General features: G+C 35.6%; 1 protein-coding gene across 3 annotated transcripts in view; it reads left to right on the top strand.

Annotated features, from left to right (window-relative positions):
• The window catches only part of VMP1 (vacuole membrane protein 1), a 131194-nt gene that overhangs the window by 28316 nt on the left and 88578 nt on the right, over window positions 1–14300 (top strand). For all 3 annotated transcript variants that reach the window (XM_024127912.3, XM_024127913.3, XM_024127911.2), the window contains exons 4-5: window positions 1493–1583; window positions 3006–3116. In XM_024127912.3, the coding sequence (XP_023983680.1) occupies window positions 1493–1583; window positions 3006–3116 (202 nt within the window). The remainder of the gene's footprint in view (window positions 1–1492; window positions 1584–3005; window positions 3117–14300) is intronic.

The raw sequence follows: 14300 nt of genomic DNA, 5'->3' as shown, positions 1-14300 counted from the left end.
CGCAGGCTCAGCGGCCATGGCTCACGGGCCCAGCCGCTCCGCGGCACGTGGGATCTTCCTGGACTGGGGCACGAACCTGTGTCCCCTGCATCGGCAGGCAGACTCTCAACCACTGCGCCACCAGGGAAGCCCTCCGTTTCCTTTTATATAAACCATATTTACTAATTTTAGAAATCTTCAACAGTCTCCCTGCCACCTGCTTTATCAAAATGGATTAATTAAATTTAGAATGTTATAGGAACATACTTATTTTCCTTTTTACATGTAGTTTGAAGAAAAATAGATTAGGGAAACTTGTTGCTGTTTGTTCACTGGATTGTTACAGTTGACCATTGTCTCATGTTCAATCTTTTATGCAGAGGAGAGCACTGAAAACAAGAAATTTTTTCTTCTGGCTTTACCTTCAGGAGAAATCAGGCCTGTGTACATTAGATACACTGATTCTTTAGTAGGTCAAGGTTCAGGATACGTGGCACTACTGATAGTTTGAGCCAATAAAAAAGGACTCTGCCATGGAAATTGTGTTCTATCTTTAAATTTAGTACTTGTAAGCCCTGTTTCTGATATCATAAAGAGCAAGTTGAACTTTTACTTGCCTTAATCATTTTCTGGTTTACTTTTCCAAGTTATCTGTAATAATATCTTACCTTTTTATGTACTTACAGTTCATAAAGCATTTTGTAACACTTTTTAAGTTCATTTGATCCTTATAGCAATTCCATGAAGAAGGTAAAATAAGTATATGATCATCATGATTTTAAAAACAAGAAACAGAATCAGATTGGTTGAGTGTCTTACTCAAAGTACAATACTTAAGGGACTCTGATCAAAGTCCTGTGACTAAAGGCCAATGCCCTTTCCATTATATCATAATGCCTGCCCCAATTAGAAGTTGGGGTGTATATAAAAGATTAGTTTTGGAGTATGGGAAAGGCTATGATGGAATTTCTTTGTCTTTTTTATAAAGTTGTTTATGTTTGTTTATTTATTTATTTATGGCTGCATTGGGTCCTCGTTGCTGCACAGGCTTTCTTTAGTCGCGATGAGAGGCAGCCACTCTTCGCTGCGGTGCGCGGGCCTCTCATCGTGGTGGCTTCTCTTGTTGTGGAGCACGGGCTCTAGGCGCGGGGACTTCAGTAGTTGTGGCGCACGGGCTTAGTTGCTCCACAGCATGTGGGATCCTTCTGAACCAGGGCTCGAACCCGTGTTCCCTGCACTGGCAGGCGGATTCTTAACCACTGCGCCACCAGGGAAGCCCCTACGATGGGGTTTCTAATAAGAAATTCGATTCTATACCCAAGTATCTGGTCTTGACCCCCTTCTGCACCCCAAGAGACCATAGTGTTTAAGAACAAAAGAGCTCAATCCCGCAAGAACAACTTCTAAAGCTGAGCTGAGTAACCTAATTGCTTCAATAAGAAATGTTTTGAGAGTGATGAATCCTGAAAATGAGATTGTGACATTTTTCATTTTTTTTTAATTTGTTTTTAAGATTATGGCATCGTCAAAGCATTGTGGTGTCTTTTTTACTGCTGCTTGCTGTGCTTATAGCTACGTATTATGTTGAAGGAGCACATCAACAGGTAAGAGGTTCAGCACCTCTGTTTCTATTCTTGTACCTTCCCTAATCCCAAACAGTTTCAAAATGGAGCTTTTGTGGATTTCATTGATTTTTTTTAAAAATTTATCTCATAACTGGTATCTTAATGTCTTACTTATAAGGCCAAATATTAAAAATATTCTTGTGGTAGTTCATGGCTGCTCAGCATTTATATTGGATATATATCATTCCTTTTTACCTTTAAGGATTTAAATGTAACTTTCCTAACAGTGTTTCGTCAAAGCAGCATGAATCCTTTAATCACTACCAAAGTCTTCATATTTTTTATAACATACTCCTGTGATCCATCCAAGGTGATATACTCATCCTAGATTGAAGGTTAGGTTTTATATGTATAAAGTGGGGGGAAGTTCACTTGCCTATCATCTGTACAGCATAAATGAAGGGAAAATAGGACATTTTGTTAATAACTTTTGATAAAATTGTAAAACGTTAATGTATTCTATTAGGAAATAGTTCTAAAATGGTATCATTTCATATTTTAGAGCAGTTTACCTCTAAATGCATCAAAATGCTGATGGTGATTATCTCTGGGGGGTGGAGATTATGGGTAATTGTTTTTTACTTTACGCTTTTATGTATTTCTAGTTGTCTGTGATAAATATATATCGCCTGTAAAATTAGAAAACAACAAGTGGCATTAAAAATGGGGAGGAGCAGCAGTTTACCTCTAATCAGAGAAGTTTTTATACTTATAAATGCAGTAGTTGTGGCTCACGGGCCTAGTTGCTCCACGGCAAGTGGGATCTTCCCGGACCAGGGCTCGAACCTGTGTCCCCTGCATTGGCAGGCAGATTCTTAACCACTGCGCCACCAGGGAAGTCCCTATCATGCTTTCTTAAACAAAATTTTTATAACTTTTAAGTATCTTCAAATTTTTTATTCTCATAGTTATCAATAATTTGCATTTTTTGTGTAAATGTCATTGTAATAATAGGACTTTTAAAATGTAGAAATGAGCTTTATTCCAGTTACATGATGTTTTTTGCCATCTCTGCTACCACATATTAGAGGAATTTGGACTCTTCAAGGAGCTTTTTTTTTTTTTTTTTTGCGGTACGCCGGCCTCTCACTGTTGTGGCCTCTCCCATTGTGGAGCACAGGCTCCGGACGCGCAGGCCCAGCGGCCATGGCCCACGGGCCCAGCCGCTCTGCGGCACGTGGGATCCTCCCGGACCAGGGCACAGACCGCGTCCCCTGCATCGGCAGGCGGACTCCCAACCACTGCGCCACCAGGGAAGCCCTTCAAGGAGCTTTTAATCTTAATACTTTCTTCCTATTGGAAACTTAGTTGGTTTGTTTTATTTTTATTATAGTTGATAAATACCATATTTCTGCTTAAGAATTCTAATTTTGTTTTCACCTCATCCCTTTTGTGTTTCAGTATGTGCAACGTATAGAGAAACAGTTTCTTTTGTATGCCTACTGGATAGGCTTAGGAATTTTGTCTTCTGTTGGGCTTGGAACAGGGCTGCACACCTTTCTGCTTTATCTGGTAAGAATAATTTTAATAAGCAAGATTGAAAGAGATTATGTTTTAATTGGTGCTTTTACTTCAGAAGTTAGAATTCTAGGATTTTTACTTAATTACCTTTGTGTTTTATATGTATTCTAATCCTCAAGTCAGTGATTTGGAATTCTGTTTTGTTTTTCCTTTTGGGTTGAGAATTTAAAAAGAGAAGGGAGTAAGAACCCTTAGGCAAATGAGATTGTTTACTTATATTAATTCAGCCAGGGAATGTTTTTTCCTTCCAGATTTTGGAGTAATGGTTCTCTTGCTTATGCAATTGTCTTTGTAATAGTTGAAGTTATTTAATTGTACAAAATTCCATGTAAGACTTAGAATTAATTTGGTTAGTTGTTTTCTCTGTTAATCTGCAAATGAGAAATGGTATCTTCCCTCACGTCCTGAAACACCATGTACATACTGGATAGTTATTTTGGTAATCTTATTGAGTGCAGTTAAAGAAGTATTACATGCGTACAGCTAATGCTTTCTTCAACTCTTTTATCTTTTAAATCAAAGTATAAAATGTACCCCTCCTAAAAAATATTTCTTTTTATTTAGTTGAAATGAGAGAGATAAAAGATAGGTTTTCTTTTGGATATTTGCAAATATACTGAAATAATGGCAGGGCTAAGACTAGGGGGTGACAAACAAAAGACATCTAGGGCACAGAATTTACATTGGCACTTTTAGGGTCATGTAAATGTGGGGTTGATGAGTGAATGCCTCATTAAATTTTGTGCCCTGGATGCCTCTCTTGTTTCACTCTGTCTCTGAATAATATATTGAAAACAATTTCATATTTGAAAACAGCTTGATCTTGATGGAGAAAACAGGTGAAAAGTTGTCACAGCAGTACTGATTCTGAATATATTTCAACAGTGCAAACACTTCCAGTCTCTGTGCTTCAGTGAATTCATTTCTGAAGCAGGTATGATAAATATTAAGAAATGATTATTCAGAAGGCTGCTGAATTAATGGTATGAAGAATAATTTAAGAGATTATTCCGAAGGCTGCTGAATTAATGGTCTGAAGAATAACTTAATTAATCTATAATACATAACTTTTGTAAGTTTATGGGAGTTTAAAACATGGAATTTTAGAATTCCATTCATGATTGCTTGCTGATTTTATCCCGGATAGAAACATAAATCCTAGATAAGTAACCCATATCAGTGTTTCTTTAATAACTACATTTTAGAAGTATAATGCTATACTAGAGGTTGAGGCAGAGGGAAAAAAAGGAATTATGGGTTACAGGTTACAATTCTGTTCTTTTCTAGACCTGTCCTCTTAGATACCTTAGGAAATCCAGACTAAAGAACTCATTTGTAGCATTTGATTTATTTGGAAGTATTTGAAAAGCAACCCAGAGAGCAGATTCTGCTAAATCTTAAAAGGAATTCTAATGAACCTTATAATTCCCATAATAAGTAAGAATAACGAAATTTGAAACATGGAAGTTTCATGTTTCCTGTTTCTTTTTATATCCTTGAGAAACCTTTATAAAATGTGCTGATATGAAAACATTATTATTTTAATTCCATTGATCCATGTATCCAGTAGAGAATTTAAAACATAAAAATAAGAATTTATTACAAAATTCATTTGAGGGAAAAGTCAAGTCTTTGCTTCCATAAACTAAGTAGTTATTTCTGCCGTTGATCAGAATGCAGGTTTAAGGGAACGTAGTTAGACTTTTCACAAGTTTAGAAGGAATTCTTCAAGAGCTATTTGAAGGAAAGTATCACTCTCTCATTATACTCAGGGCCATATGTATTATACTAGTTAAGCAAGTGTGGAGATAAAATCAAGGAACATCTGAAGCTGTGTTGCATTATACATAAAAGCCATATAAAAACATTGTGGGGGCTTCCCTGGTGGCGCAGTGGTTGCGCGTCCGCCTGCCGATGCAGGGGAACCGGGTTCGCGCCCCGGTCTGGGAGGATCCCACATGCCGCGGAGCGGCTGGGCCCGTGAGCCATGGCAGCTGAGCCTGCGCGTCCGGAGCCTGTGCTCCGCAACGGGAGAGGCCACAACAGAGGAAGGCCCGCATACCACAAAAAAAACCAAAAAAAACCAAAAAAACAACATTGTGGGATTATCATTGCTAATAATAAACTGGGGTCCAGAGTGGATCAGGCCATGTTTTTCAGCATTAGGTTAATTTGATTTCTGTTTGTGAGTAGCATTTAAAATTATTTTAAATGCCCTAAAATTAAATAGAAGCAAAATAACCAGATCTGTGTTTTATGAATATATAATTCTGGCTATAGTGTGGGTGGTAGATTGAAGGTGGAAGAGAAAATGGTCAGCCAATGGTAATCCTTCTGAGGACACAGGCTTCCATGGAGGTACAAGAAGTATGGAGAGGAAGAGGTATTTACTAAAAAAATAATATGCAGAGAAACTAAGCAGAATGAAGGCAAAAGGTGGCATAAACCTTTAATATTTCAAGAAAGTGGTTGGAGTGGCAGTGGCACTGGATGAAACAGGGCAAATCTTAGGGAAATTTTGTTTAATGTGGAAGAAGAAGGAGCCAAAGATTACTGTTGGTTTTTGACTTAAATGAGAAGATGTTGATACCATTAACTGAATAGAAACCTGTCATGTCGTCACTTGTTCATTCAGTACATAGTGTAAGTTCTGAAAAGAGAAATTTAAAGGGATTTGTAATTATGTTGCAAGGTAGATGAGATCTTCACCTGATCCCAGTGGGTTGCTGGTGCCAGTGGTTGGATGGAAAGGAAAGGGAAATTTGTAAAGGACTAAGAACACTTTCTTCTCCTTTCTCTTTTTAATTAATAGGCTTTATTTTTCAGACCAGTTTTAGGATTATACAAAAATTGAGCAGAAAGGATAGAGTTCCCATGTACCTTTACACATACACAGACACGCACACAGAGCATTTCCCTATTTTTTTTTAACCTGAGGTATAATTGACATATAACATTATATTACTTTCAGGTGTACAACATAATGATAGTTTCCCCTATTATTAGTATTATTAATATTATATTTTTCACAAGTCTAATGATTAGTTAGTGTTTTTCCCCTATTTTGCTTTACTGTGGTACATTTGTTACAACTGAGGAACCAATACTGATACATTACTAACTAAAGCCCATTGTTTACATTAGAGTTCACTCTGTGTTTTATAGTTCTGTGGGTTTTGACAAGGGCTTAATGTTATGCATTCTCCATTACAGTGTCACAGAATAGTTTCACTTCCCTAAAAATACCCTGTGCTACACCTGTTTATTCTTACCCTTCTCCTTCCCCCTATCCACAAACCCTTAGAAACCACTGATCTTTTACTATCTGTGTAAGTTTTGGCTTTGTCCAGAATGTCATATAGTTGGGATTATGCATGCAGTATGTGTCTTTTTCTGCCTGGCTTCTTTCACTTAGCAATATGGTTTTAAAGTTCCTCTGTGTCTTCATGGCTTGATACCTCATTTCTTTTTATTGCTGAATAATATGCCATTTTCTGGATGTACCACCACAGTTTGTTTATCCATTCACTTATTGAAGGATATCATTGTTGTTTCCAAGTTATGGCAATTAGGAATAAAGATGCTGTAAACATTCATGTGCAAGTTTTGGGGGGTATATAAGAATTCAACTCATTTGGGTAAGTACCTGGGGCATGATTTGTGGATCATGTATGTTAATTGGTGATATATAGGAAAGCAGTTGACTTTTGTGTATTTACCTTGTATTCCGTAACCTTGCTGTAAGCACTTAATAGTTTCAGGACTTTGTTGTCAATTCTTTAGGATTTTCTATATAGATAATCATGTTGTCTGCAAATACGGTTTTACTTCTTCTCAGTCTGTATACCCGTTCATTTTTTTTTTCCCCTGTCTTATTGCATTAGCTAGGTCTTCCAGTCTGATGTTGAATTGGAGTGGTGAGAGGGACATCCTCCCTTGTTCCCAACCTTAATGGGGAAGCCTTTACTTTCTCACCATTAAGTATCATGTTAGCTGTAGGTTTTTGTAGATGTTCTTTATCAAGTTGGTAAAGCTCACTTCTATTCCTCGTTTGCTGTGAGTTGTGTTTGTTTTGGGGGGTTTTTTTTTGAGAGTTTTTATCATGAATGAGTGTTGATTTTGTCAAAAGAACACTTTTTTAGACAATAGTGATCAAAAATGGATAAAAGGCCAATATAGCAAACAAATTCAGTATGTAAAGGCTTGAAGAGCAATATGTTAATGTTAAAAAGAAATATAAAGAGATACCCAGCATATGCCATTTTCATTTGAGCAGATTATCTTTAGTTCTTAGATCTGTTAGTTCTTGGACACAGGATTCCTTCCAGGATTCCCTAGGTATAACAGGGAAAATGAAGGAAAGCAAGCATTTGCAAAAAATAATTTTCAGGGAAGTCAAGCAAAAGGAAGATAAAAGATGTCACTGTTTTTTGTTTATTTTCAATTACCTGGTTGGGATGAAAGATTACAAGAAGTTAACTGTAGCTACTACTACTACTAATACTGAAAATGGCAAACATTGTCATCATCATTGTCATCAGAGTAATACTAGTTGAAATCAGTTCTATTTTTTTTTTTTTAAATAAATTTATTTATGATGTCACTGTTTTTTGTTTATTTTCAATTACCTGGTTGGGATGAAAGATTACAAGAAGTTAACTGTAGCTACTACTACTACTAATACTGAAAATGGCAAACATTGTCATCATCATTGTCATCAGAGTAATACTAGTTGAAAAATCAGTTCTTTTTTTTTTTTTTAATAAATTTATTTATTTATTTATTTTTGGCTGCGTTGGGTCTTCGTTGCTGTGCGCGGGCTTTCTCTAGTTGCAGCGAGTGAGGGCTACTCTTCATTGCGGTGAACAGGCTTCTCATTGTGGTGGCTTCTCTTGTTGTGGAGCATGGGCTCTAGGCGCGCGGGTTTAGTAGCTGTGGCACACGGGCTCAGTAGTTGTGGCTCGCGGGCCCTAGAGCGCAGGTTCAGTAGTTGCAGCACACGGGCTTAGTTGTTCCGTGGCATGTGGGATCTTCCTGGACCAGGGATCGAGCCTGTGTCCCCTGCATTGGCAGGCAGATTCTTAACCACTGCACCACCAGGGAAGTCCCAGTTTATTATTTTTTATCCATATTTGGTATTCATTTTTGTGGGGAGATGTTGCATCCCCATCCTGTTGAACTCCAGCTATATGATTTGCTTTGAAATGTGAGCATAAGTGACAGGTGTTGCTTCCTGGCAGATGCTTCAAGGTTTGTCATACTGTCTTTCACCTGGAGCCTGAGTCTCTGTGATAAACAGATTCCCTTTGGTAGCCTCTGATGGATATGTAGAGTAAGGGAGAAATAAACTTTGTTGTCTTAAGCTACTGAGATTTTTGGGCTGTTTGTTGTTAAAACCTATCCTGACTGATAGACTAGCTAACACTTATTGAATGTTTTCCACATGCTAGGCTTTTTGCTCAGCACGTTACATGAATTATCTCATGTAGTCCTCCCAAGAGCCACGGTAGTCAATATCCAATAGTGTAGCAAATGTATAGTAAAAAAATTTCATGAGTAAGTATAGACTGTGCATTTGTGAACTTTGGCAATTATGGAGAATAATAGCCAGGAAACCAAAGGCAAAGCAGAATCAAATAAAGGTTTAAGAATTTGATCTCTGTTATTATTTAAGAAGCTATTCAAAATAATCTCTGGTTAGATTTTTAAAACGTAACATTTTCTTGGTGATAGATGGTTGACACAGTTTTATCCTTATAGATCACCATTCCTTTTGTTTTATATTTGTCAAATGTGATTGTATCTGGAAAGTCCTAATTACACCTCCTTTCATTTATGAGCCCTTACATAATCACTTAGGGAGATGTGATGTTAACATTCTCATGTCATACATTTTTGTGCTGATGATATAGGCACTCTTTCCATATACCCATATAACTCCTCAGTCAAGAAAGCAATAACTATATTAGGAGAGAAGTCTGGTCAGAAAAATGATCCTTCTTTTGACAATAATTTACAGCAAAACAGGTGAAAAAGAAACTGAGTTTAACAAAGGGAAAAGATTTACTTCATTCTTGATCATGGTTCTCTTTACTGGAAATTATGGCTTTAAAGTGAAATAGGAAAATTTTTCCTGCATAGACTGACTTTCTCAATTACATTCTTCTCAGCATGGAAGTTATTAACCTCTTTTGGAAGTAATCATTTAGTTAATTTTAACTCATTGTGCAACTAAATGGTGATCTACGAATGTTACTATATTTCCTAAAATATTATATACCTATATATCTGCCTTTAAAATGGAAAAGTTATCTTGATTTTTTAGTTTATCAATCAACGATTTCATTTATATATTTATATATAATTGAAAAGTTTTAACTTAATTCAGATGTCCTGAAAATTGTCATCACTTCTTTAAACATTAGATGTAAAAATAGTTGTTTGATTAAATTTAAAAATTAAATTTAGTGAAAATCAACAGGGAAAAATGACTACTATCAAATTTTGTAAATTGATTTGGGAACAGTAGAAATCTAGTAGTTTGCCGAGAACAGGTATGTAGCCACAAAGGAAGAGTTAGATACTGTTTATGCAGGAATAGTGATTGCTAACCAGAGAGGAAGAGATGAAGGGAAAAGTGAATGGATTCCTTCTCAAGGCTCAAGGGGAGTTGGTTGGGCCTCTGGGTTAGTTGGTTTGTTCCATTAATTCTAACAGTCAACACATGGGCTTCAGGAGGTCTGTTAATTCCCTGAACACTATGCTTGTTATGTGTCTTCGCAAATATGCATCTTTCTGGCAGAAAGAACCTATAGTATTAGATTCTCCAGATTCTGTAACCCATAAAATGTTAAGAACCACTCTTAATAGGACTTTTTTTTCTAACTATGGCTATATTAGTTTGCCACTAGGTGGCATTGCTAATACAACCAATATACTATACTATATTTGCAGGTTCTATTCTGGATAAATATGAAAACGTCAAATAAATTAGAGGCATATTCTATTATTTATCTGTATTTATGACTATATAATGCCAGTTAATGCATGTGAATGAAAATAAGTTTTCTTAATAGTTTTACACATTCATTAATTAGTTTCACAGTTATTAGACTTTCCATTGTGATATATATTTACATGCAGGACATACTCCCATGGCATGTGTAGTTTCAGATGTAATGCCATAATTCTATCTTTTTCTTTAATATTTAAGAATATGCAATTGATGGAGGGTGATTTTGTTATGGGACTAAAATCTTTTATTCCTACCATGGGAGATACTTAATAGGGCATATTCAGAGCTGGATTTGAATGCATAGTCAAATATTGCTAACTCTGATATTTGGCAAATATCTTAACTTTTTAAGCCTCAGTTTATTCAACTATAAATGGAAAAGATAATAATAGTACCTATCTCAAAAGGCTGTTTGGAGGATTAAATGAAATAAAACATGTATACTTTTCAGTTCAGTGGCTAGTATATATAAGGTGCTCAGTAAATGTTAAGCAACTATTATAATTATTATTGTCATTTTTCTTGCTCTGATTTTATTTTTAAAACAATCATTTTCAATTTTCATGCTTTAGCTATTATTCTTAAGAAACTATAAGCAAAATTTCCCACAATTGATTTTAATGTAGCAGAATGTAATACCATAGTTGAAAACCACAGATTATTGGTCCATTTTCAGTGACAATAGATTAGGCAGTTTGGATCAACTCGCTTGTGAAAGTATCTTAAAAAAGTTGATAAAAATTTAAAACATCTGTTTAAAGGCACCATAGAGATAAAAAGATAGCAAAGAATTACAAGGCCAACATCTAGATTAAAGGGGAAACCCAGAGAGGTGAAACCAGTCAAGTATATGGCCTAATAAACCCGCAGGCTTTGGATTGGAACCTGATGGGCCACACTTTAAACATAAGGATGAACTAGATACAAATCAGCACACACAGGGACTGAAGCTCAGGCTAAATCTTAAGTCTGGAGGAAAATAAAATAATCCTAGGCGTCAGATTATATTTAAAAAAAAAAAAAGTCTAGCACTCAGTCAAAAGTAATCAGATATCTGAAGCAACATGATAATTTGGTCAAAACAAGAAATAAGAGAAATAGATCCATAGGGGATCTATTTAATGCAGTTATTAGATGTGTACTTTAATCCAAAATCAATGTGTTTCAAGGAAGTAAAAAACAAGTTTGAGTATTTTTGCAGAGATTGAAAACTACAGAGGAGAGCAAGTGGAAATTTTGAATTAAAAAAACATTATCTGAGATTAAGAACTCAATTAATGGACTTCAGTAGACAGCAGCTAAGACAGGACTAATAAACTGCAAAATCGGCCAGAGAAAAATATCCAGAACAAAAAAGGAGAGATGGAGAAAAAGACATACCATCTTCAGAGGAACTTCAGTGAGACTGATTTGCATTTGCTGTCATTGATTTTTTTTTTTTTTTTCAGAGATGAAGGACAATTTATTTTTCACAGCAATAGCAGTAGCAAGTGCATCAGCTTTTTTTTTTTTTTTAATTGGGGTATAGTTGCTTTACAATGTTGTGTTAGTTTCTGCTGTACAGCGAAGTGAATCAGCTATATGTATACATATATCCCCTCTTTTTTGGATTTCCTTGCCGTTTAGGTCACCACAGAACATTGAGTAGAGTAAAAGTCAGCTGACAGTGGAATATCTTTAAAGGGCTAAAAGAAAATAACTACCAACAGAAGATACTCAAAGTGTCCCCTGAACAGTATAAAATAAAGATACTTTCAGAAAAACAGAGCAGTTTGCCACCAGCAAACATGCTCTAAGGGAAATACTAAAAAGTGTTCTTTGAATGGAAGGAAAGTGATTCTAGATTGAAGCTCAGATTCAGGAACGAATAAAGATTAAGAAAAGGATATATAATATATATGGGTAAATTTAAATTAAGATTGACATTATGGTTTTTTTTCTTTTTTTGTTTTGTCTTTCTGTTTTTATGACATTTTTTTTAATGTATTTATTTTATTTATTTATTTTTGGCTGCGTTGGGTCTTCGTCGCTGCGTGCAGGCTTTCTCTAGTTGTGGTGAGCAGGGGCTTCTCATTGTGGTGGCTTCTCTTGTTGTGGAGCATGGGCTCTAGGCGCACGGGCTTCAGTAGTTGTGGCACACGGGCTCTAGAACGCAGGCTCAGTGGTTGCAGCGCATGGGCTTAGTTGCTACGCGGCATGTGGGATCTTCCCTGACCAGGGCTCGAACCTGTGTCCCCTGCATTGGCAGGTGGATTCTTAACCACTGCGCCACCAGGGAAGCCCGACATTATGTTTTTAATGATAATGTAGTGATAATGTTTTAAGAGATTTAAAGTATTTAGATGGAATTAAAATACATCATCTGCAAATCACGTGTGGAGTAATTGAAATAAATTATTCTAAGGTCTTTGCATTGCCCTAGAAAAGGTAAGCTGTTAATTTATATGACATTAATTAATAAAGATCTATATTATAATCTTTAGGGTAAGCAGTACAAGAATATATAACTATCAAGCTAATAGGCACAAGTAAAAACCAAGTAATTTTTAAAAAGCCAAGCCAAAAGAGGGAAAGAAAGACAAAAGGAACATAGAACAGGCAAGATAAGTAGTAAGCATTCAGTGGTATATTTAAATCCAAGTATATCAATAAATGGAATAAATGTTTCTTCCAGTTATCCAAATAAATATTTTAAAATATTCAGCTATTTGCTAAATCCAGCCTTCATACCTAAAATATACACAGAAAGAATACACAGAAAGATTAACGGTAAAGGATGGAAAAAGATGAGCCATTTGATGCCAACCAAGAAGAAGCTTATGCAGTTATATTGAAATCAAAATAAAGTATGAGGCAAGAAGTGTTAATAGAATGTGTTCGTTGGTAATAATAAAAGACTCAGTTCACCAGGAAGATATAACAGTTCTAAATTTGTATTTAATAATATATACTCAACTTATGGAAAGCAGAACTTGGCAGAAATTTAGAGAAGGAGATAACTTCCACAAACTTGGGGAATAGGGACGTGTAACACAGTTACTGGCTATACGGTCAATGTGTATGAAACGATTGTTTCTGTATACTACAATAAACATTTAGAGAGTGAAAATTTTGGAAAGCATCATTTATAATAATATTTTTTTGAAAAGCAAATACCTAGGAATAAATCTAACAAAAGATGTGCTTGACCTCTATATAAAATTATAAAATATTGTTGGAAGCAAAAAGATCTAGGAAACAGAAGGTATATATTATTTTCATGGATTAGAAGACACAATATTGTAGCTGTTCTTCCCAATTTTGTTTACATAATCAATGTAATATCAGTCAAAACTTGAGTAGGTATTTTTGTAGAAATTGACAAAGTTTTGAAAAAAGATTTTCATCCTAGCAGCTTTGTAGTAAATCTTGACAACCAATAGGATATGTCCCTCTTGTGTGTTTCTAATATTTCTTGATCTGGATAGAGGATACCTGTGTCTGAAATAATTCATTAAGATGCTTGCATTATGCACTTTTCTATATGTACTATACTTAAATAAATACTGTTTTAGTACATCTGCTCTTTTGTTTTAGAATTTTGAAGTCATTTTGTATAAATACACCTGTAATAGATGTCTAATTCATGAGCTAATTTTGCCTGGCAAGTAGTGCAAGTTTACTGATTTCATTCATTTACTTTACTCATGTTTTTTGTAAGTAGATCAGTTGCAAAAAAAGGTTCTGTGGCTGATAGATTTTTCTAAGATCATACCTTCTAAGCCCTCTTCTCTTGGATACTAATTTCCAGAAATCCATTAACGAATTTATTTTAGTCTTAGCATGTATGTAGCAGGTTTCCATTCCAGGCCATCCAGGAATGCTTATTTACTAGTGGAAATAATGCCCAGAGTGAAAACAAGTTAATGAAGAGAACATGGCTGCTGTTAACCTCTTTGATGTATCTCTGTGTTTGAATGTGTCAAAATTTTCACCTTAATAATGATTTGACCCAAGGGGAGGCAGCCCAGGGGCAGCACTTTTGCTGAAAAGTGACTGGATATTAAATATTTTAGGCTTTGCGGGCTATGCAATCTCTTTTGTAACTCCTCAGATCTGTCATGGTAATAAGAAAACATCCAGGGACAGTCTGTAGGAATAAATGTGACTGTTTTCCAGTC

The sequence above is a fragment of the Physeter macrocephalus genome, chromosome 14 (assembly GCF_002837175.3).
Source record: "Physeter macrocephalus isolate SW-GA chromosome 14, ASM283717v5, whole genome shotgun sequence".
NCBI lineage: Eukaryota > Metazoa > Chordata > Mammalia > Artiodactyla > Physeteridae > Physeter > Physeter macrocephalus.
The sequence above is the reverse complement of the archived record's forward strand: the minus strand, read 5'-3'. Positions and strand labels throughout refer to the sequence as shown.